Source organism: Lithobates pipiens, unplaced genomic scaffold, assembly GCF_037356315.1.
Source record: "Lithobates pipiens isolate NorthernLeopardFrog02 unplaced genomic scaffold, aLitPip1_a1.2 Scaffold_18, whole genome shotgun sequence".
Lineage (NCBI taxonomy): Eukaryota > Metazoa > Chordata > Amphibia > Anura > Ranidae > Lithobates > Lithobates pipiens.
The window spans coordinates 627710773-627736398 of record NW_027507758.1 but is presented as its reverse complement, the minus strand read 5'-3'; the positions used below and the strand labels follow the sequence as shown (position 1 = coordinate 627736398).

Genomic DNA, 25626 nt, shown 5'->3' with positions numbered 1-25626 from the left:
CCTCGTGGTACAGACCAGAAATTCCCTCATTGTAATATACGGGGATATTCTACATTTCCATGTTATATATGTGTGTATCATCATCTGCTGGAGATAAAAGACATCACAGTGACTATGGAGGAAGAGGACGGATGGGACTTATTTTATCTCACTGACACCAACAAAGGGACTTATTTTATCTCACCGACACCAACAATGTGACTTATATCACTGACACCAACAATGGGGCTTATTTTATCTCACTGACACCAACAAAGGGACTTATTTTATCTCACCGACACCAACAATGTGACTTATATCACTGACACCAACAATGGGGCTTATTTTATCTCACTGACACCAAGAATGAGGCTTATTTTATCTCACTGACACCAACAATGGGACTTATTTTATCTCACTGACACCAAGAATGGGGCTTATTTTATCTCACTGACACCAACAATGGGACTTATTTTATCTCACTGACACCAACAATGGGACTTATTTTATTCCACTGAGACCAACAATGATGCTGATTTTATCTCAATGACACCAATATTGGATGTCAAGGAAACCATGCCCACAGTGATTTGCAAACTGAAGTGAGATCTTGGACTGGCAGAGGCGAAATGAGAGGAGAGCTTTCTCTGGGAATATAAAACCAGCTACTTACAGACTGCAATACTGCTGACCACCACTGGAGGGAGAAACTCCCTTTATCTGGCTGGACACACAGACAGGCAGATACAAATCTTCCATACAATCTGATACAATCTAAGGACAAGTGATCCCCACACACTTCAGAGGATCCCCCAAGCGATCCTCCAATCTAGAATCTTGGTGTGATGACTTCTTCCACTGCCCCCCACCCCCCCACACAGGACTTAGGGCAAATTGTATGAAGTGTGTGATGGGAGTGTTGTGTCAGGCAGTGATACACACACACACATACAGATCCCTGTCTGCCAGATACAATCACTTCCACACACTGACAATAATCTACATTAGGGAGGAGCTCCGAGTCTGAACAGAAGATTGGATGAACTTTGGCTCCTCCCACATTCTTCTGAATATCCAGCGTTTACAGCATTTGGTGCAGGTGAATGTGGCGGCTTCTGGCTGTCACTGGTTTCTAGGGAAGCAACAGCTGCTTCCTTAGCAACCGCCGACTTCACCCCGCCACATAAGCATATGGGTGGGGCATAGATCATGAAATTGTTGTTTGAATATGACCATATCTGGGCAATGATGTCACTACTATCCCCGCCCCTTCCTTTATATAGTGGGTGACAGCTCAGGACGCCATCAGTCAGCGAGTGTTAGCGTCGGAGATCGCTCCTGTGTGGCGGGACATTGGGGGGTATTGGGGAGTCAGTGGGTGGTTGGCATCGTGATTGATGATGGATTTACAATGAGAGACTTATTTGGGGGATTTTATTTTAAGAAAAGACATTGAGAGTCTTTATTGTTTTATTTCTTTTTTTGTGAATGAGTAGGTGCGCTATGTACCCCAAATTAATTCATGTGGGGGAGCAGCAGTATATGTGGGACCCCTATAATTATAGAGGGGTTCAAAATTCTGATAAGCCCCCCTGTTCACAGACCCCAACATCCACCAAGGCATAGTTGTGAGGATGGGGTCACACACTTTTTTGCGTGAGGTCTCCCTTTAATATCCATCTTACACTCAGAGGGTCTGGTATATATTTGGGGGGCTCTATACATTTTCTCATTCTTGCTGGAGGACAGGCTACAGAAAAAGTGACATTTACATGCAAGGAGCATGTTTACTTGTTGGATGAGCGAATGTTTCCCCACCCCCCCCCCCCCCCCGGTAAAGTGCCCCCACCCTGACACACACCCGCTATGTATCCTGGGCTCCTCTTGCCTATCTGGGACCAGCATAGTGGGTGATAATGGGTAGAGGGGAGGGAGGAGAGAGGACACACATCCGCTCTCCTTCCCTTCTTGTTCCTAAACTGGAAGCGACATGTATGACATCACTTCCGGGTCCCCATTGACAGTTACCCCAACTATAAAGGCCTGGAAAGAATATAATGCAGTGTGATCTGTATTACATTACATTCAGTGGAGCACAGGGGAGACATTGGGGGTCTTTTAGACCCCCGATGTCTCATTAAAGAGAACCTGCCACCAAAAAATCATCACAGAGGGGACTTTTTGTCCTCTACGTCAGTGTTTCTCAACCTTTATTCAGTCAAGGCGCCCTTTAAAATGATGGAGTTCTACATAATGCAACAACATCAACACACGTAGGACACCCAACGTTATAAGTGATTTATTCTTCCAAAGCCAATACACTTTTGCAAACTGGTACTGACTAGTATGCCAATGTTTCTCTTCTCCCTCAGTTTTTCTCCATCACTCAGCTAATGAGACCCCAAAGCTGATGGAGAGAGGCGGGGGAGGGTCACACAAGGATGATATTCAGGCAACTGACATCCTCCTTATCAGCTCATGATGTCATTGGTCGTTAGGTCGGCAGCTAGAAGGTTGTAATGGTGTACAATGAAAACCTGAGGCTTTGTGTAACTAAAAGGCCTCATCCACCCTCCAGATTGTATACAATTTTGGGGCAATTGTTTGGCATTTTGCCAAGGTGTCCCTGAGGAAACCTCAAGGCACCCTGGCTGAAAAAGGCTGCTCTATGTGATGAAAAAAAAAATGATTCTTTTTAAATGTACAACATTTTATTTAAACCCAGGCACATAACCCCTCCACCCAAAATATCTGAGACCCCATCCCCACATAAACTCACACATTGGGGTGCCTACGCCTGAAAACGTTGATTGCGATACACAAGTTACATATCACCTTGCACACTGGAATGAGAGCAATATTTCTATCACCAGACCTCCTCCGTAACACTAAACTGATGACCTATAGGGGGCTTTCTAAAGTGTCACCTATAGAAAATATAGGGCATTGAAGTTTGTCGCCATTTCACAGGTGCACACAAATTTAAGATTTGAGAGGTTTGGCATCTATTTACTCGATGCAACCTCAGATTTTATATATTACCACAAAATTGGGTAATTTATTGTGTTTTTGTGCCCCTAAAATTAAAATTTTGTCTTTTTTTTTTACTGAGATTTTGCATTTCCTCGACTTATGTGATAATATTGTGTGACATAAAAAAAAATTGAATTACCACTATTTTATTCTCTATGGTGTCTGCTTTCAGAAAATATATCATGTTTTTGGGATTTTATATAATCTTCAGGCCTCAAATGATTTTTTAACTCCTTCCCGCCCAGCCTATAGCAGAATGATGGCCAGGCGGGGGTTCCATTATCCTGACTCGATATGGACATACAGAAGAATAAGCTGCTCGGGCGCGTGACGATCGGTGGTGTGGTGTGTCGCTCTGACACACTACATCTCCAATCTCGGTGAAGAGCCTATGACGCAGGCTCTTTACCATGTGATCAGCTGTGTCCAATCAAAGCTAATCATATCGTAAGAAGGAAGTGCCGGTTATCAGCTTATACTTTATTCATGCTGACAAGGTGCAAGTAGAGGCGAGCCAATCACCGTCTCTCCTGAAAGGGGGCTCTGCACTGATATTCAGCATTGATTATTAGTGCAGGCCCATCAGCGATGATCGCCAGTGATGCCCAGCAGTGCCCACCAGGGATGCCAATCAGTGCCCATTAGGAATGCTTGTCATACCTCATCATCAGTGCCATCTATCAGTGCCGCCCATCAGTCCTTCATATTAGTGCCAACTCATCAGTGAAGGAGAAAACGTACTTATTTACAAAATTTATTAACAGAAACAAAGAAAACCTTTTTTTTTTTTTTTCTGTCTTTTTTACTTGTAACACAAAAAAATAAAAACCCCAGTGTTGCCACCAAAAGAAATCTCTATTATAACATTTTATTATGGGTACCGTGTTACATGACCACGCAATTGTCATTCAAAGTGTGACAGACTGACAGCTGAAAATTGGCCTGGGCAGGAGGGGGTGAAAGTGTCCAGTACTGAAGGGGTTAAACATGTGGCAGTGAAAGGGTTAAAGGAAATGTTGACTGTTCCTGCAGCGGCATGTCGATCTGAGCCATCTGTGTGACAGCAGTGCGGTGAGAAGTCCACCGTACCGGTTGCCACTTTATGAAAAGAGCGCGGCAGTGCCATTTAATCACAGAGTTCTGTCCTTTGCCGATGTCGGCTTGTAGTTTTCAAAGAACTCCCACACCGCTGCTGAGCTCTCTGGTAGATGAGGAACAAGGAGATTGTCATAAGGGACAAGGAGATTGGGACCCCGATTTAGTTCCTTGGACAATCCATTTTTTCAAAAAATATCCACACCCCTGGAACTCTTTCTTACATGATGAAGATCAGCCATGGAGTATATCTGAGGTGTATATCAGGGTGTGCTTCTTCCCCACATGAGAGCTGTGATGTCCAGAAACATTCAAATAGAAGATATTTTCCACACTCAAGGCACTAATACATCTCAAGTGTGGGATCCCTGATGTACAGGAAGACAGGACTTTAGTGAGGAATATTTCCCTCACTCAGAGCAGGAGAGTGGCTTCTTCCTCATAAGAGATCGCTGATGTTTCGAAAGATTGGACTTCTGTGATAACATTTCCCACACCCAGGACAGGAATATGGCTTCTGCCCCATATGCAATCATTGATGTGTGGAAAGATAAGACTTCACTGAAAAAAATTTCCCACACTCAGCACAGGAATATGGCTTCTCCCTGTGTGAGATCTCTGATGTGTGTAAAGACTGGACTTTACTGAAAAACATTTCCCGCACTCAGAACAGGAATAAGGCTTCTGCCCCGAGTGAGATCGCTGATGTTTGGAAAGATTGTACTTCTGTGAAAAACATTTCCCACACTCAGGACAGTAATGTGGCTTCTCCCCTGTGTGAGACCTCTGATGTCTGTAAAGATGAGACTTCACTGAAAAACATTTCCCACACTCAGGACAGAAATATGGCTTCTCCCCCGTGTGAGATCTCTGATGTATGACAAGGTCTGATTTTTGTATAAAACCTTTCCCGCACTCAGGACAGGAATACGACTTCTCCCCCGTGTGAGATCTCTGATGTATGACAAGGTCTGATTTTTGTATAAAGCATTTCCTGCATTCGGGACAGGAATATGGTTTTTCCCCCGTGTGAGATCTCTGATGTGTGAAAAGATGGAACTTAACTGAAAAACATTTATCGCACTCAGGACAGGAATACGGCTTCTCCCCTGTGTGAGATCTCTGATGTGTGTAAAGACTGGACTTCACTGAAAAACATTTCCTGCACTCAGGACAGGAATACGGCTTCTCCCCCGTGTGAGATCGCTGATGTCTGTAAAGATGAGACTTCTGTGAAAAACATTTCCCGCACTCAGGACAGGAATATGGCTTTTCCCCTGTGTGAGATCTCTGATGTAAGACAAGGTCTGATTTTTGTATAAAGCATTTCCTGCATTCAGGACAGGAATGGGGCTTCTCCCCCGTGTGAGATCTTTTATGCGCATAAAGATTGGATTTTGAATTGAAACACTTCCCACACTCAGTACAGGAAGCCCTCTTATATGTTGGAAGGACGACACCGTGCCTCATAGTCTGAGGTTCCTCAGGATAAGAGGAATGCGATGGTCCATCTACACTGTGTGGTGCCGGATGGACAGTTGAGGTAGTCGGGTTTTCTCCTGGACTATACTGTGGGATGTTCTCATCTTCTACTTCACAGTCTGGAGACAAAGTGAGACAATCCTCTGAGGTTTTCCTCATCTCCCGTCCATCTACTAAAATAGAGATAAAAAAATTATTACTAGACATGAGCTGATTGGTTCCCCTAAACCAGGACTCCGCCCACATCAGGCAGCTTTGTCTCTGAGGATCTTACAATTCCCCCCTCAGGGTAACTAGTAAATGGGTCCTCTGTAGGGCGGCAACTAATGATTATTTTCATAATTGATAAGTTGCCCGATTATTGTTTAGACTAATTGGATAAAAACCTCAAAAAAAGGTTGGTGTATAATTTAGTTAATATTCTTGAATATCTATATACAGCGATACATATAAATATCCAGATATATAGTTGGATATTTAATCCATTCTAAGAATAACAGACGGATAGATGTATTATTAGAGGTGAATCTGCTACATATCAGAATCAGAGATCAACATTTTTTTTTTAAATGTAAAAAAAGACGTAAAATGCTGTTTTGCAGATGATCAGACAGGAGTGTAATATAAAATGATGGATGACAGACTCCCTTGTCATAGACAGGTAGGTGGGTACAAGCTCCCTGCACCTGATGTCACTTATGCGGGCTGTACACAAACTAATTTTTCTTTCCAAAAAACATAAACATTTTCTATCCATTAGCGGGGTCAAATCGGCGTTCATTTCCAACCACAGTGACTGGAAAATTTGCAGGAGCAGAACAGAAAACTTTTCTTGATCTATCAAATTTTCACATAGTGAAATAGTTTTCCTCAGAAGTTACATTCATTTTAAAGTGGAATTTTTGAACTACACTCGTCCATTCATCGAATGTACAAATAATTTTCATACAAATATTTGTGTGAATATTCTCATTTATACTGTGAAATAGTGAAAGTAACATATTTTATATCATATATATAATAATAAATATACCCAGAAGTAGGATATATGGGGATTTTACCTGGGAGTCACACATGAAGCTATATAGAGGTTGGGGGGGGGGATTTTATATTATAGTAGTACTGAAAGCTGAGACTTGTTTTCATGGATATAATAATTTTAAATATAATGCACAATACTAAATATAATAGTAATGCCTTATACAGTATCACCTCCAGTTTATCAGCCTCCACCTTCTCTGGGTTCAGATGCTGATCTTTCCTGCACAGAGACCTTAAAGTCATTGTAAATGTTGGATTCCTTTTTTTAAACAAACTTGTCATACTTACCTGCTCTGTGTAATGGTTTTTCACAGAGAAGCTCTGATTTTCATATTCTGGACCCCTCCCCCGGTACCTCTGGTTTCTCCTGCTTTTAGCGTTCCCCTGTAGGAAGCCACAAAGTATAGTATAGAGTTCCCCTATAGGAAGTTGTAAAGTATAGAGTTCCCCTATAGGAAGTTGCAAAGTATAGAGTTCCCCTATAGGAAGATAAAAAAAAACTTCTGCCTTTAGAATCACTTGCTTCCTTCTCTTGCCCAGGACTACATGTCCCATGAGCCATTGCTCCTCATGCATTCAGGTTCTCAGGCATTTACTGACATGTATGGATGGTGTACTGAGCTGTATTTTCTCATATGTAAAGAAATAATGCATTCTGTATGCAGGCCAATTAATCGACTGACCAACTAATCAGATATGAAAACAGTTCACAACTATTTTCATAATCAATTCGTTGTTTCAGACCTACATCTCTGAATCTCCTACCAGTTAATTTCTTTATTCATGGGCCTTAGTCAGAGAGTGAGGAAACAACGAGAACTGTCTTTTATAGGAGTGACAGTGATGAGGGGATTATAGGACGAGTGTCCTGCACTTCCTTATTTAGTCATGAATAACAGCGGGGCTGAGCCCCGCCAGAGGTCAGAGAGTGAGGATGGGAGGAGAACAACCAAGATGAAGACTGAACTGATCCTGAAGACCACCATCATTGAGTTATTGACTCCTCCATCATTATCACTTTCTGTTTAAGGTTCCAAAGTTTGAGGACGTTATCACATTATTATCAACATATAAAAATCTGTGCTCCAATCAAATCATCAGATATAACATGTCCAGCTGGTAGGAAATTGGTACAAAAAGAAGTCATGACTATGTAATGTACAACTTATTATATAGGATACGACAGTTAGAATTTTATAGTATCAGAATGATGTAATGAACAACATAGAGTATATAGTGCAGGGGTCGTGGGTATGTAATATACAGTAAATGTTATATAGTGTAAGGGTCAGAACTCATAATATTGGTGTTCTCTTTAATCAGTGGTAACCTAAATGTTCTCATGAGACAAGTTGCAGAGGTCCCACACCACTGCCTCCCATATCCTGAGACTGAATACATTGTTTCTACGTGTCCATCACATGATGGGGGATATAGGTGGACCCGCCATACTGCTCTCTCCTTTACAATAAAGTGTTCTCTTACCCGGTGATGTGAGGGGCGGCTGATTGTCCATCATGACTTCCTTGTAGAGATCCTTGTGTCCTTCTAAATACTCCCACTCCTCCATGGAGAAATAGACAGTGACATCCTGACACCTTATAGGAACCTGACACACACAATGATACAGTCACCATCCAGACACATCCCTTGTCTGTTACTGGATAATGTCCCAGAATTCCCAGCACCGCTCACCTCTCCTGTCAGCAGCTCCATCATCTTCTTCGTGACTTCTAGGATCTTACGTGTGTTGTGTCTTGTAGGGATCAGGGATGGGGACGGGGTGATGGGATTCTGGATTCTCGAGGATCTTGTGGTCATATTATGAGATCTCCTTCTTGTGTCATTTTCAGTAGATTTCCTCATTATTACTACACAGTTCTGTGATATACAAAGATAAATATCACTCTCCCACAGGGACATCTTAATATCATCAGGGCACAAGTAATGTACTGGGGCCTCTATTAGCCTGCCCCAATTTATGCACCTACTCTCAAAAACGGAAGTATAAATAGTTGATAGAAGTAAACAGATATTTATTAGTACTTTCAATATAATAGATTTTAAATAATGAGAATACATGCCATAAATCAAAGACTAATCAAAACAAGGGAGTAGAAGGGCAGAGTACAGGGGGACAGGGGGGGGGGGATAGGAGGGCACATTACGGGGGGCAGGAAGTTATAATTCAGGGGGCGCAAGAGGGCGCAGTACAGGGAGGATAGGAGGGCAAAGTACAGGTGGGGCAAGAGGGCACAGTAAATGCGAAGCAAGAGGATACAGTACAGGGGGGCTAGGAAGGCACATTACAGGGGAAATATGAGACCACGGGGGGGTGCAGGAGGACACAGTACATGGGGTACATGATGGCACAGTGCAGGGGGGCAGGAGATCATAATACAGTAGGGTCAGGAGGGCACAGCATAGGGGCAGGAGGGCACAGTACAGGAGGGTCAAGTACAGAGGGGCAAGAGGGAACAATATGGGGGGGGGGGAGTGCACAGTACAGGTTAGGTTGGAAGGGCAGCGTACAAGGGGGCAGGAGGGTACAATATGGGGGCAGGAGTGCACAGTACAGATTGGGGTGGGGGGGCACAATACAGGAGTAAGAGAGCACAGTTCTGAGGGGCAGGAGTGCACAGAAAAGGTGGGGGTGGGAAGGCACAGTACAGGGGGTCAGGAGGGCACAGTAATGTAATGCAAGATTATCAAGGGGCCCTTGGGCAATTCCCATGCATTAAAGTGGAGCTCCACCCAAAAAGGGGAAGTTCCGCTTGTTTGCCTCCCCACTTCCACTGCCACATTTGTAACCTTTCGGGGTGAGCGGGTACCTAGTTTTGACAGGTACCTACTCCCACTGCTGGCTAACTTTGCCATGACGAATTTAGCTGGAAATTTTACCCCCCTCCTCCCTACCCCACCGCTGAGCCATTCACAAAGCACAGCGTGCTTCATGCATGTACAGTAGGGACACGGCCGTGAAGGCGCAAGGGCTTCACTGCCAGTTTCCGTTTGCCCAGATGGTGGTGGCAGCACCCAAGAGCCCATTGAAAAATTTACTGGGGTGATGACACTGCTGGATTGGTGGAGAGGTAAGTGTCCTAATATTAAAGGTCAGTAACTACTGTATTTGTATCATCTGACTTTTATTGTTTTCTGAAGGAGCCTGGAGCTCCTCTGTAAGATGGCTCCGCTCTCTCATAATCCCTCATCTCTATATTTATTCTCCAGGGATTGGCCACAAATGTCCCCGATTCAGCAAAGGACAGATATCTCCATCCAATGATATGAATACAATGTGGTCAGATTTATAGATCCTTCTAGAAGTCATATAATAAATTAAGTTTTGGCACTTTACTACGCTTATTGGTTACAGATTCATATAGGGAAGTTAACCCTTTAGCACATGTGCACTTTGTTTTTTGCTTTGATGATTATTTGACATTATTTCACTTGAGCAAGTATGCCCTACAGTGACACATAAAGTGAATAATAACCAACAGTTTGATAACAGTGACTCACTTTTCAGTATTTATCACTAATTGCCTCATTCATATTATTTTTCCCTCATTCATTTCTATTTTATATTATCCCCCTTCCCCTCCCCTTTATCCCCCTTATTTATATACGGCGCAGCACTACTACATATATACACTTATCTTATTTGGGCAGGGGTTTACCGTTTTTTAGTGCATGCAGCAGTATCCCATCTCCCCCTGTATCGCTTTTATTTGGCTGGCACAGAGGTACTGTACATACTACATATAATAAAGTCAGTAATGTTTTACTAGTAAGGACCACCAGGAAAGGTTACTCGTGGATTTAGTGGTCAGTGGGTGTGGCATGCTGGTAATTATGGGTCTCATTGATTGGACTAAAGCTGAAATTGTTATCTCCTATAACCAATGCTGCCATCTTGTGCTATAACCAAATATTATAGAGTAGTGCACATACATTGTATGTATTCATAGTACTTGTATGGATGTTGTTATTGATTAGAAGAACATCAGAAGACTTAATGTGACTCTGAAGACATCACAGTGTACAGCGGAGTCAGATTTAACCCCTTCATTACACTCACCTCTCCAGTCATCAGGCTGAGGATCTCCAGGGTGAGGTTTAATAACGTCTCATTCCGGGGAAATTCCTTCCTTATAATCTTCACAAAACTCAAATTCTGCTGATTGTTCATCATGACGTCCTTGTAGAGATCCTTGTGTCCTTCTAAATACTCCCACTCCTCCATGGAGAAATAGACAGTGACATCCTGACACCTTATAGGAACCTGACACACACAATGATACAGTCACCATCCAGACACATCCCTTGTCTGTTACTGGATAATGTCCCAGAATTCCCAGCACCGCTCACCTCTCCTGTCAGCAGCTCCATCATCTTCTTGGTGACTTCTAGAATCTTCTGCATGTTGTGTCTCTCAGGTTTTAGGGAGTCACATGGAGGCACTGTGATGGTCATATGATCACCTGACTTCACAAGAGGAAATCTCTATATTGAGGAACCAATAGGAATATCATGTTAGAATCCCAGAATCCTCACCTCTCTCCGGTCATGTCTGTGTTTTATTAATAGAGATAAGAGTGATGTCATGTGACCTCCCAGAATCCCCCTCACCTCTCTGGTCAGGTCGGTGGTTTAATAAAAGTGAAGTATTTTTTTTTTTATATAAGATTCATACTTACCTAGGTGGATGCAGCATTGGACTGATGCTTCATCTGTCCCCTGCCGCCTCTGCACTGAGAACTGAGTGATCGGACATCGCCAATGGCTCGGTTCTCACTGCTCCCAGAGTGGAGAGCTGCTGCCTGGCAGCAGCTCTCCTGCTCTGCTCCTCCACACTCACTGGAGCACTGAGCTATGGAGGAGCGGGGAGCGGCCGTCTCAGCGGTACTCTGAGAGGCTGAGACTGCCATCAGTCCAGGCAGCTGGCAGATCCAGACTACCTAAGTTGAGATGATGCAGTGCCTGGACTGATATTGGTGACATCAGCAGAGAGCGGACTTCAGACCTCCCTCTGCTGAAACTGGGTCACAGAAGTGCAAAATTAATGCACTCCTGTGACCCATAGGAGAAACCCAGCCAAACAAGCTCACATGGGATTTCTCCTTTAATAGAGATAAGAGTGTCACATGTCCTTCCAGAATCCTCCTCACCTCTCTGGTCAGGTCTGTGTTTTATTAATCAAGATAAGTGTGATGTCATGTGACCTCCCAGAATCCTCCTCACCTCTCCGGTCAGGTCTGTTTTATTATTAGAGATAAGAGTGATGTCATGTGACTTCCCAGAATCCTCCTCACCTCTCCGGTCTGTTTTATTATTAGAGATAAGAGTGATGTCATGTGACTTCCCAGAATGCCCCTCACCTCTCCGGTCAGGTCTGTGTTTTATTAATAGAGATAAGAGTGATGTCATGTGACCTCCCAGAATCCTCCTCACCTCTCCGGTCAGCAGGTAGATGATCTCCAGGGTGAGGTTTAGTATCCTCTCAGTCATGTGACTCTGGTCCTCCTCCATCCCCACTGGTGCCGTCATTTGATCTATACAGGTCTCCTTGTAGACGAATAACATAGGGAAATGAAAATAAGAATTATTTGAATGGTATCGGTCACACAATAATAGGATATGGCTGTGAGGGGGGTAATAGGAGGGTTTCTGGATATTTAAGAACTACTGCCCCCATGGGAACACACTACGTTTGGACTGTTTAGCATCTGCTTTTTTATTTTTTTGGTTCCTGGGACGCTCTTGTTCTGCCAAATCAGAAATTCCATTTTCTCTGTTGGGTTTGTTTGGTTTCTGAACTGGATTTGATTTGTTTTAGATCCGCAGACAATGAATGATAAATATGATCCTTCCTGTGACTTGTTTGCCTTGAAGCAGTGCTGTGAGGTGAATGTCGGGTCATCATGATGTCCAGGAAGGGGAACATTTGGCCAGATCTCCCAGATAATCAGGATAATTAATTGGCAGAACTTCGGCTGTAAGGCTCCAATCTCCGTCAGCCGTATGCAAATAAGCATAAGTGTATACACTTAGGAAAGAGTTCTTTTTCCTCACATTTATTTATTTATTTTTCACTTATTAGCGCAACACTTTTCTCTTATATATTAATAATACTAGAAGCTTCGACTTTTAGAGTGTTTGCGGCTGTTTTGGTTTAGATAGCGCAGTGTTTTTTTCTATTTAAATTATAAATGACTGACAGGAGTGATGTCACTGTCACTCCCTGCAGTAAGAGAAGAGATTGGATTGGATAGCAGGCGGATGCAGCTGGTGGAGTACAGAACTGTGGGGGAGGAGTCTATTCTGTACTCTCCAATAGCAATTCAGTGTGGGTAGGAGGAGAACAACAGGGGGAGGGTTTTTTCTCTTAGTCTTGGTCTATTTTGTGTACTGAAAGATTTTTCTTAACCAATGATATGTTGAGGTGAAGGCGTCCTTCATTTGTTGGCAGGAGTTCTTTAACCACTTCCCGACCAGCGCACGACGATGTACGTCGACAGAATGGCACGGGCAGGCATATTGGCGTACAGGTACGTCCGATATTCGATGCCACCCTGCCATCGGGAGCGCGCCGGCGGCGGCGCGCTCCCGCACTGGTCGGGACCCCCGTGAGTCCGGTCGCGGGACCCGCGGACTCGATCGCCGCGGGCATCCCCGCGATCGTCTCACGGAGCGGCCGAATGGAGGAAATGCTGTATAAACAACATTTCTCCATTCTGCCTAGCAACTAGTGACGCTGATCTCTGCTCCATGTGATTGGAGCAGAGATCAGTGTACACTAAATGAAAGCCCAACCCCCCCACAGTTAGTAACACACCCCTAGGAACACTTAACCCCTACACTGCCACCCACTGGTTAACCCTTTCACTGCCAGTGTCATTTACACAGGAATCACTGCATTTATATAGCAGTGATTACTGTATAAATGACAATGGTCCCAAAAATGTGTCAAAAATGTCCGATGGGTCCCCCACAATGTCACAATAAAAATCGCAGATCGCCGCCATTACTAGTAAAAAAAAAAATAATAAAAAATTATTAATAAAAATGCCATAAAACTATCCCTATTTTGTAAACGCTATAACTTTTGCGCAAACCAATCAATAATCGCTTATTGCGATTTTTTTACCAAAAATATGTAGAAGAATACGTATCGGCCTAAACTGAGGGAAAAAAATGTTTATTTTTTATTTTGGGGGGATATTTTTTGATGTCTGCCTTCTCACAATTCGGCCTTATATCCAATTTTAAAATCAATATGTCCAAATCGGAAATTCTAAATGTTACCGTTCCTGTGGAGGAGGTCCGTCTTCTCCAAGCCTCATTCCCATTTACCTGGCAAGCCCACAAAATGAAGTACTTAGGTATTTATCTTACCTCCAAGCCCCAATCCCTCTTTAGTGCTAATTACATTCCCCTCATTAACGCCATCAGATCTGATCTACGTCGCTGGTCACAGGTTGCTCATTCATGGCTAGGTAAGATTGGAGTGATTAAAATTAATGTCCTGCCCAGGGTGTTGTTCCTCTTCCAGATGGTCCCTGTGGGTATCCCGGCGAGCTTTTTCGTGCTTTTGGAGTCCCTGATTGGTCAGTACGTTTGGAACAGAGGGCGTCCGAGGTTGTCCAGAGCCCTTTTATATAGGCCCAAGCGGCTGGGGGGTTTGGCTCTACCGAATGTTAAACTGTATTATATGGCTACTGTCTTATGCAGGATTTCAGATTGGAAGTTCCACAAAAACTCAAAACTGTGGGTTGCTCTTGACCATGCGCTCAGCGGCACTGATTTATACACCCTAGTTTGGATTCCCCAGAAATATAGGTCGGTGGCTCTCAATACCTCCACTCTTACCCTCTCTACTCTACGGAATTGGGACTTGCTCTGTAAAAAACACAGGTGGCTCTTTAATTCACCCATCATGCCTTTGACCGGCCATAACTACTTTCCTCCGGGAAATATTGACCCCAGAATCTATTCCTGGAAACTGGCGGATTCACCCCTTTTGCACCATGTTGCCAATCAAGCGGGCATTTTACCCTTGTCTCAACTGATACCCTCTGCGCGGGCGACTCTTATGGATCACTGGACTTACCGACAACTAGTGGATTTTGTTCACTCCCTCCCGAAACCTCTTCGCTCTCTATCTGAACTAACCCCCATTGAATCTGCTTTTCTAGAAGACCAACCAGTGGAGCGACCCTTGTCCTTTTTCTACCACACCTTACAGCTTCTTTCGACTACGGGTAACCCCACCTTCTTAGCCAATTGGGAGCAGGATTTGCACAGCACGGTTTTGGAGGCACAAAAATTCACTATTCTGTCCATGGCCCACTTATCTTCTACGGCTTCAAGGACTGCAGAAGTGAACTATAAGTTGTTAACGAGATGGCATTATACCCCGGTTGTCCTGCATAAACTCTTCCCGCAAACGTCACCTCTCTGTTGGAGAGGTTGTGGGGAATGGGCCTCCCACGCCCATATTTGGTGGCTCTGTCCCCTGATCAGACCTTATTGGGTAACAATTTTATATTGGATGAAGGTTATTTTAGGGTATGAGGTTTCGAATGATCCCTGGGTAATACTGTTTCACTCCACAGGCTCCCCGGCAGGATCCTATAAGAAGTCTGTGACCCCTCACTTGCTTAACGCTGCAAAAGCGCTTATTCCACGTCAGTGGAAACAATCCACGATCCCATCCCTACGCCAATGGCTGCTGGAGGTGGACCGTATATATCAATTGGAAGATCTTACATACTCCCTCCGAGGAAAAGCAGACTTGGGGAAACGGATTTGGGCCTGCTGGGTAGCCTTTAAGTATACATCAGATTATGCGAATATAATGGCGCGAACTGGGTAAATCCTTATGTTTTGATATAATTCTTGTGTGTTATTTATTTTCTGGTTCGAGACAGGACCGGGCAGTCCCTCTCTTTTTCTCTCCCCCCCCTCCGTCTCCCCCCCTTTCTTTCTTCATCCCCCCTCTCTTTACTCTCTTCTACTATATCCTCTTTGTCTTCTTTTCCTTCTTTTGTCTTTTTCTTCAGTGACTTGGTTCAAAAACACGTTGGTCGGTCCGTCAAGGGTTGCATGATTGTGTAACTACTATCCAAATACTTGGCTGGAGAACACTTCTGTTATACAGAGTGGGTGTGCTTCACAGATACTCAGGAGCTCCCTCGTAAAATTGTGTGGTTAGCGAGTTGTGGTTACATGTCCTGCCATATATATCTTTTGTAACCCTGATGTCACTATGTATGGCCTACTGTTGATAATAGGCTGTATGTCACTGTATTCTTATGCTTTATTCTCTAATAAACACAAATTAAACAAATTTTTGGGGGATATTTATTATAACAAAAAGTAAAAAACAATGCGTTTTTTTCAAAATTGTCGCTCTATTTTTGTTTATAGCGCAAAAAATTGTCAGTTAAAGCGACACAGTGCCGAATCGCAAAAAGTGGTCTGGTCTTTGACCAGCAAAATGGTCCGGTCTGCAAGTGGTTAAGGTCAGAAAAGTAAGAGCAGGTGGGGTGGGAGGACCATCAGAGACCAAGAGCCCACATGAGCCCAGAAGCCCCCCCTTACCCCAGAGCCTTGCAGCCTGACTACCCCTTCAAAGCCCCCACAGCCCTTCAGCCCCACTAACCTCTCAGAGTTGTTCAGTCCTATTAATTCCTAGGAGACCCCCAAAGTCTTTCATCTACACTTCCTCCTCGGGGGTCAAAGAGCCCTTCAGATGAAGTAAACTCTCAGGAGGGTCCCAGAGTCCTTTAGTCACACTACCACCTCAGAGACACCTCAGCTCCTCTAGTTTACTCAGAACCAGTAGCAGAACTATTACAGTCGCAAAGGTCACATATGCAACCCTGGCGTTCCACCAATGTGTGCGGGGGGGGGGGGGAAGCACTAAAACAGCAAGAGAGGGCCTTGCTGTGGGAGTAAAGGGTCCCAGGATCAGGGGAGGCTCCCCTGGTGATCACCAATTAGGATTTCTGAAAACAGAGTGTGCAGCACATTCAGCCTTTGCAGAGCCCCCTTGCTGTCCCTGATCTTCTCCCAACACGAGCACAGCGCCCTTCAACATCAGCCAACTCCTCTCCATGCTCCTCCTCCACCAGACACAAGCTCAAAGTTCTCCATACTGGGTGGACTCTGTGCCCTGTGTCTGCTCTGAGGGAACCATCACTGCTGCCAGCTGCAGCGCCCGGGGGCCTGCTGAGTGCCTATATGTGGGGTGGGGGTCTTAGGTGTGTGGGGGCCCTTGAGATGTGTGGGGTGACCATATCAAACTCCTCTTCTACTGCCAGCTGCTCTCTGGAGTTTCTGCCCACCCTTCTGCTCCCAACTTCGCTAAAAAACAATGTGCCCCTTCCAGGGCTGCCCATATAATTGCCCCTTCATCTGTCCCACCCATTCCTGTGCATCCTCGTCATCTCATACCTCTGCCACCCCTACTAGGGTTGCCACCTGTCCAGGATTCACACGGACAGTCTGGGTTTTGAATCATGTGTCCAGGTATCAGTCCACCTGAAACCCGGACACAGTATTCAGAAAGGAATGTGGCTCAGAATAAAACTTGACAGGAGGATGAGGAGGCACTATGTGCGCCACATTACTATTCTCATTGGAGTTCCCAAAGATGTCCCAGGTCTGTTACAATCCTATACTAATTCTATACTAAAAAAAAAAATACTGTGCACCTCTAAATTCAGGTTTAGCTTGAAGAAAAAGTGGCAACCCTAACCCCTTCCCATAACCCCCTCTGACTGGCATCCCAGTGCAGACCCCTCCCCCCATTTATGCATCTAATCACAGCCTTTGTCATCGCTTGGGAATCTCAGTGGTTGCATTGCACCATGTTTGGGGTCACAGAGAACAAAGTGCCTCGCTGGGCTCTGCTGGAAGCGATCGGTGAAGGTGGCTCTGTGGGTGTAAATAGAAAATAAGATCTTATTACCTCCTCTGCTGCCACTTCCAGCAATGTCTTCTCTTTTCTGCTGTATGGAATGTCTTTTCTTTGTTCCAGATTACTTCCTGTCTGTAACTGACATCACTTCCTGTCTGTAACTGACATCACTTCCTGTTCCATAGAAACTTCCTGTCTGGATATGCGTGAGATCACCACCTTGTGGAGTTTAGAGGAACTGCAGCCCCAAGAAATGTCTCATAGAAACCATTCTTGTAAAATATCTTACACAACTCCCAGGGAAGTTCAAATATAACACAAAAAAAGTAAGAAAAAAAATACAGGTCTTTTGTAACCAATTGTTTAACAAAGATATTTGTATTACATATAGAAAAGTCTTAAAGATAACAACAAATGTATAGCTAATAAAACAGATACCCAGCCGAAACTGATCCTTTTGGTGAAGAAAATGCAAAAATATATCCAAAAGCATATATATATATATATATATATATATATATATATATATATATATATATCAATCCACTCATAATGAAGATGTTAAACATAAATTGCAAGGATGTAATGTTCATATAGGAATGGTGGTGGAGCTCTCTCAAAGTAAGAACACTTCCTTGAATGCTCATGTAAATAAAATAATTAATCCTGGAGTGAAAAAGCTGTAAAGCAATAAATAATATATAAATTGGGTCATTCAAGAGGAAGCAAATCCTTAATATGACTGACCAGAGCAGCCGTGACATCACCCCCGCGCATGCGCGTGGGAGCCGCCACTAATGGCATGCTTAGTGCGCCTGCGCGCCACTGCCTATGGCGCATGCGCCATAGACAGTGGTGCCTGTCATTTGCAAATATCTCCTAAACCGTGTAGGTTTAGGAGATATTTCTTGGACCTACAGGGCAAGCCTTAATCTAGGCTTACCTGTAAGTCAAAGTGGTCTGTAAGGGTTTACAACCACTTTCACTTCATCCGTAAAGGCATTGTGATTACAGATCTTCTAGATCACATAGAAGGAGGACTCATCGATGATGCCACACATTTATTTGGAAGGATAAAAGAATCCTCAGAAGGAATCCTGTAGGATGACAGGAAAGGGTCCTGACTGGTGAGATCATCCAAACATAATGATTACATCCATGAACTGTAGAGAGCTCATTGGGGTGATAAAGCTAATATGTAAAAATGGTGTAGACATTATCCAAGAACTCAGCACCCTCCAGGTGTGGAGAAAGTCTCAAGGTAGATTTAGCCTGTCATTTACATAGATAGAAATGTCCGCACATGGACTTCCACAGGGACCACCGAGACTATATACATAACTTGTACAGTGTCCCCAGGACTCCAGGTAGATTTAGATGGTAATTAACTGCTTCCCATCAGGCCTACAGCAGAATGACATCCAAGTGGGAGCCCTCCCATCCTGGGTGAACATCATATGAAGTCTTCCAAGTCTAGTAGCCATACTGCAGCTCCACTAGATGACCGGGCTGGTCCCAATACTATGTGATCTCTGTGACCAATCACAACGATCACATGACAGTTGTACACAATGAATGGCTTTCATTCATAGTGATTCATTGTGTACCAATCACTACTATCACAGCGGTACACCCTGTGTCATTCATAAAAATGATTGCTTATAACAGTAATCATCAAAAAAAAATCCTGATCACCTCCCCGGAGTAGTACAGTGTCAATATTTTAACACTTCAAGTGTCAGTATTTAAAAAAAATTAAAAAAAAATAATAAAAGAAATGATTATTATTTTGATTTTATTTTTATTTTTTTACATACTGCCACCAGTCAATATCACTGATCACCACCACACCAGTCATATGATTATGCTGTAGTGCTCTGGTGACAAAAAAAATGTAAAAAAAAAAAATAAAGATTCTTCCTTTTCCATAAAATTGTGCCAAAAAAAAAAGGACAACTTCGAAAAAAACTCACCATGCCTCTTACTAAATACCTTGGACTGTCTACTTTCCAAAAAGTAATTTGGGGGTATTTGTACTGTCCTGGCATTTTAAGGGCCTCAAGAAATGAGACAGTCCATCATGATATCAGGATTGATTCATTTATAAATATATATACCATAGTTTATAGACTCTATAACTTTCACATAGACTAAATAATGATTTGAGTTATTTAAAAAAAAAAATAATGCAAAATACATTTTGTCTAAATTTATGAAAAAATATTATTTATTTGCAATATTTTTGGAACAGAAACTAAGAGAACATGTATTTTATTTTTGGGTATATATATATACATAATGTCCACTCGGTGTCATGAAACTTCAGATTGAAGGAACTTCATTCCAGTCACACCATTCATTTTTTTGCACATAAGGACCAAGCTGGTAGATCACTAGCAAAAAATGGGAGCATAGGGGGAGGAAAAGAATAAAGAAGAAGAGGAAGGGATCTTAGTAAAGGAGGGTGAATAGGATGGGAGGGAGGTTGTTCACAAATGGGGGTATTCACTCGAAGTGTAACCACACAAGCACAGAGAGGGTGGGGAGGCCCCCAAGAGACAAGGGATAGAACAAGATACATTATGCACAGGATGGATAAACAATAGATGAAAGTGACTTTTCAGTCGGTAACTTTTCCAAAGTCATCCTCTCTGCTGCTCAGAATCTTCTTCTTTCTAAGGGTTTGAGGTTTTGCTTGGTTATGAAAGGATTGTGCTTTGAAGCAGCTAAAGATTTATATTTACAGTATTTACGTGTAAGTTGGTCATGAAAGCATTACATTCTAGAAACAATAGACAAGATGATTCTTTTGATTTACTGATTAAGGTTTGGTCCCAGCTCTGAAGAAAGGAGTATAGAGCTTTAAGAGATTGTGTTGCCCTATGGCAGGAGGGTCATTGAAGCTGATTTAGCTGACATAGCTTTACAACTCATGGAGAAAATTCAGAGATGTGAGAATGGTGAGCAACACGTGGTCATGTCCAAAGTAGATGGTGTGGTTTACGTGTTAAATCTGCTTCCCCCCCCCCTTTTTGGCAGTAGTTGGAGTACAGTGTTTTGTGGCCGCAGTTACCAAAGAATTAAAACTGGTGAACATTGGAAAGATGGCATCTGATAATCATATGGGTGAAGAATGCGTTGCTTAGGAACAGCTTAAGAAACGAGGGGGGCAAGGAAGGTGGGACTTTATGTGAGGCACGTGATAGCAAAACATAATACCAGTTGAACAAAGGAATTTTATTCACATAGCAGTGTAATACATTGTTAGTATCAAATAAAATGTAACATAGTAACCACAATAATCATAGTGACAGCAGGGATATCTGGGCATATCACCACTGGTATCAATGGTAAATAAGTAAATAAACATTGAACAATTTAATAACAATGGTATCTCAGGTATAACCATAACAAAATTCCATAGTCCAACAGACTTGGATAAAATCAATATTGCACAATAATGTCTGCAGGACCTATGACCTCTCTGGACCAAATGAGGTAAGAATCAAATAATCACTGGACAAAGGTGTAGATAGGTAAAAAAACGACAACAAATAGCTCTACGCATTTCGTGGCTGATGCGCCACTCATCAGGAGCATGCACGTGAATATCTAGAAATAAAACGGAAAAAAAATATAATGTAAGGTAATCAAAAATAAAAAGCATGAGCAGGGGTAAGATAATACCCCTGACAGCACCGAAGTGCAAACTTACTGATTGAAATGACTAGCTAATGATAAGGCGGGAAGGCGCCAGAAGCATCCGGAATGGCCTCCAACCGGGAGCCGTGGCAGACGGCCCAACGGGGGCAACCCAAACAGGCAGCAATCAGGGCGGGCAAGGGACCACAAGGATACTCTGTTGAAAAAATATATAGTCAAGATTGAGGTAAGAAGTCACTGGAGGTGACTAAGGTGAAAATGTGAAGTAGGACACCCGTGCTAGTGAAGATGAGGTGATGAATTTGCAGCTGGCAATTTTAGGCTACCTAAAAAATTGACAGAAACTGAATTGTGAACCGTGATGAGTGCAAAGGCTGGTAAGCCAAACAAAGAGAAGTGCAACAAAACCAATTACCTGTGCAATACAAAAGCCTGCTGAGGAGAGAAAAGTAGCAAAGTGTGAAGTGAAGTGTACAGGAAGCCTTGAGTGCCAGGAACTCCCGGAGAGACGCCTGTATATGCGCCACCGTGGCACCGCCCACCATCGTCACACCGTGTGGCATAACTTAACTTATGAAGAACATCTCCAGCATCCGGAATGGCCTCCAACCGGGAGCCGTGGCAGACGGCCCAACAGGGGGCGACCCAAACAGGCAGCAATCAGGGCGGGCAAGGGACCACAGCGGCCATAAAAAAAACAATAAGCACTATAGGGGTGAACAGGCTGAACAGGCTGCCTCTTATGTTCCCCCTCGTTTTTTACTTTGCGGGAAATCGGTTTGCTGTAATTGTTGGAAGGGATCACTTCACTTAAAGTGCACGGGATACCAGATTATCTACCACTACACGCCTTTTGGCTACAACATATCACAAATATCTACCTAAATCTTACAGTTGAAGCCTTAGGGCTCAACATAATGCGAAGTGGTCTCACCAACGCAAATCTACATTTTTATTTTTAACCTTTTTGGAAAAATTGCCTTTTTCTAATTTTTTCAATCTTCCGGTTTCCTTCTGTGGCTTTGTTCCCCTCCTGGGACATACCCACGAAGAAATAACTTTGCTATAAGCTCCTGAAGAAGCGTTATCTAATAAACGCGAAACATGTAGAGCACCAGAACATACTTAAGTTTCGGCTATATATTTGATATCCTCTATTTTATATATGTACAACTGTTAGTTTTTATCTGTAAATTCTGTCTGGACTGTATTAACCTTGATAGGATATCAAATGAGACTTAATGTGTATTTATAAGGAGAAAAATTTCTTGTTTTTCTTTTAAATTTTGATTGTTCACAATATATATATATATATATATTTTTTTTTAATAATAAACAGAGATATATTTTTTTGAACATGTCAGTTGTCTCCACAACTGTCCTTTATGCCTAAAAAGTCCAATTGAACCCACACTTTTCTTTGAGGTCTTTTATGTGAAGGTTCTCTTATTTGTATTTTTTATTTTCATTCCCAATCCCCCAATTTCCCAAAAATTTTTATTCCTTCAAAGTGATAACCAGGACGTGGCATTTGAATATCTTGACCTTTTAGTGTATCCACAGACACCACCCTGTGATAGATACACACCTTTATTCATTTAAACATCTGGGGATTAGTGATGGCCGACCAGTTCACCCGGTGGTCGTTTCGCGGCGAATTTCGGGTGTTCGCTATTCGCCCGATCGGCGGACTATTGTCGCCGTTCGCCCGGTGGACTTCCGTGTTTTTACTGTGTAAAAGAACTTTGACCTGATGACACATCCATCATGGGGTACAGGACAGCCAATTGAGACATTACAGCACATGGACACTTGGACATTCCCCCTAACTTATAAATACACCCGATCCGGCGGCCATTTTACATTCTTTCTTCTGTCACTATAGGGAGAGGTTGCTGTGTGGAGCAGGGAGAGATTACAGTGACCCAACTCGCTAGCTATTCGGTACACAAAAGTTCTTTTCAGGACTGGTATAGGTGTTAGGTGTAGTTCAGGATAGGCAGTGCTGTGCTAGTGATTGTTGCAGCAGCCTGAGTGTCTTTTGTCAGTTTAGAGAAAGGGACAGGACGGTGTGTGCTGCAGGGAGAGTGAGTTTAATCATTAGCTGTTACTATCAGGTCCACAAAAGTGCTATTCCAGTAACCAGTTATTTTTCCAGCAGCCTCTGTTTTGCCAGTTTATATAGGGACAGGCAGGAAGCAGTGTGTCAGGCAGTGAGGGTCAGTTTAATCAGTAGCTGTTACTATTAGTTCCACAAAGGTTCTTTTCAGGACTGGTATCAGTGGTTTGGTAATAGGCTTGTACACGTATAATATTCTTTCTTCCAAATATAGAAAGAATATTATACTTGACTGCTGCCCTTCTGCTGCAGTCTGCTAATCATTCACAACTCACTTGTTCCACAAAGGTCCTTATAAGGACTGGTAACTTGGTCTGTCTAGGGTGCTACAGTACATAGGGTTGAGTGAGGTACAGTCTGCTATTCTATAAGGACTGGTATCGGTCCACAATACATAGGGTTGAGGTGCACTACTGCTGACCGCTGCCCTATACTGCAGCAGTCCTTCATCGGTATAGGGACTGACGTACAGTCTGCTAATCACTCACACACAAACTACTTGGTCCACAAAAGTCCTTATAAGGACTGGTAAGGTATATAGGGTGCTACAGTACATAGGGTTGAGTGAGGTACAGTCTGCTATTCTATAAGGACTGGTATCGGTCCACAATACATAGGGTTGAGGTGCACTACTGCTGACCGCTGCCCTATACTGCAGCAGTCCTTCATCGGTATAGGGACTGACGTACAGTCTGCTAATCACTCACACACAAACTACTTGGTCCACAAAAGTCCTTATAAGGACTGGTAAGGTATATAGGGTGCTACAGTACATAGGGTTGAGTGAGGTACAGTCTGCTATTCTATAAGGACTGGTATCGGTCCACAATACATAGGGTTGAGGTGCACTACTGCTGACCGCTGCCCTATACTGCAGCAGTCCTTCATCGGTATAGGGACTGACGTACAGTCTGCTAATCACTCACACACAACCTGCTTGGTCCACAAAAGTCCTTATAAGGACTGGTAAGGTATATAGGGTGCTACAGTACATAGGGTTGAGTGAGGTACAGTCTGCTATTCTATAAGGACTGGTATCGGTCCACAATACATAGGGTTGAGGTGCACTACTGCTGACCGCTGCCCTATACTGCAGCAGTCCTTCATTGGTATAGGGACTGAGAGTTTTGTCACAGGGTCATTTAAAAAATGACAGGCAGAGGAAGAGGCAGGCCCTTCCGCAGGGGTGGTAGGGGTAGGGCAGGAGCAACAGGCTTGAGCCAAAGTGGGAAGTTGCAGAAGGTGCGTTCAATTACTTTAAAGGATGCACCAGACTTGGTTGAATGGCACGCTCAGCCTTACTCTTCTGCACCCTCTTCATCCTCTCGATCTGCACCCTCTTCTTCACTCTCTGCTATGTGCACCCCCAAAGACACTACCACCAACAACACCACCACCACCACATACCTTCCGCTTGAGTCACAGGAATTATTTTCCGATCCATATCAAGAGGACATTTCTGATGCGCAGCCACTCTTTGTATTGGATCAGGAAGAGGAGGTAGCAACAACCGCTACTCAGCAGTCTGACGACAGTACCCAGATCAGCCCAAGGAGGAGGTTGGTCCCTGGTGTTGCTGCCTACTCCGAGATCTCTACTTAGAACGGTGGGGAAGGTGACGTTGATGATGACGTGTCTAGTGATGTTACGTGGGTGCCCACAAGAGAGGAAGAGGAGGGGAGTTCAGAGGGAGATATGGACCAGCAGATAGGGAGGAGAAGCAGGAATAACTTACATTGCACAGGAGGGACAAAGCAGACTGCAAATGTATCAGGAGCGAGTCATCGACCATGTACGGTCACATCTGGCGCTCCCAGGACACCGGCACATGGCTCCGCAGTGTGGGCTTTTTTTTAACGTGTCCGCTGCTGACAATAGCGTTGCCATCTGCAATCTTTGCAGTCAACGCATTAGTCGCGGTAAGCCCAACACTCACCTAGGGACGACCGCCTTAAGAAGGCACATGAGCAGCCATCACCGAGCCGAGTGGGAGCAACGGAACACACAAAGCCACACTGCAGGCTCTCACCGTCCAGCCTCGTCTTCTACTTCTCCTTCTCCTCTCTCCTCACAATTGTCCTCCACTCCACCTTCCATCACGCCAAGCTCACGTTTTTCTGCAAAAAGGCAGGCTTCCGTGGGCCTAATGTTCGAGCGTAAAAAAAAATGATGACGCCGGATAACCCTCTTGCCCAACGGTTGATGGCTGGCTTGTCAGAACTCATAGCCCGCCAACTACTGCCATATAAACTGGTGGACTCGGAGGCCTTTCGCAAATTTGTGGCCA

The 25626-nt window shown here is 43.7% G+C and overlaps 1 protein-coding gene across 1 annotated transcript in view; it reads right to left on the bottom strand.

The window, feature by feature from the left end:
• Nucleotides 1–3810: 3810 nt before the first annotated feature.
• LOC143986872 (uncharacterized) overlaps nucleotides 3811–25626 on the bottom strand; it is a 106347-nt gene continuing 84531 nt past the window's right edge. Inside the window, exons 13-19 of the mRNA XM_077485279.1 lie at nucleotides 17609–17695; nucleotides 12085–12198; nucleotides 11002–11136; nucleotides 10712–10915; nucleotides 8326–8511; nucleotides 8116–8239; nucleotides 3811–5762 (exon numbers count right to left, since the gene is read on the bottom strand). Coding sequence (XP_077341405.1) covers nucleotides 4666–5762; nucleotides 8116–8239; nucleotides 8326–8511; nucleotides 10712–10915; nucleotides 11002–11136; nucleotides 12085–12198; nucleotides 17609–17695 — 1947 coding nt within the window. The 3' untranslated portion in view covers nucleotides 3811–4665. The remainder of the gene's footprint in view (nucleotides 5763–8115; nucleotides 8240–8325; nucleotides 8512–10711; nucleotides 10916–11001; nucleotides 11137–12084; nucleotides 12199–17608; nucleotides 17696–25626) is intronic.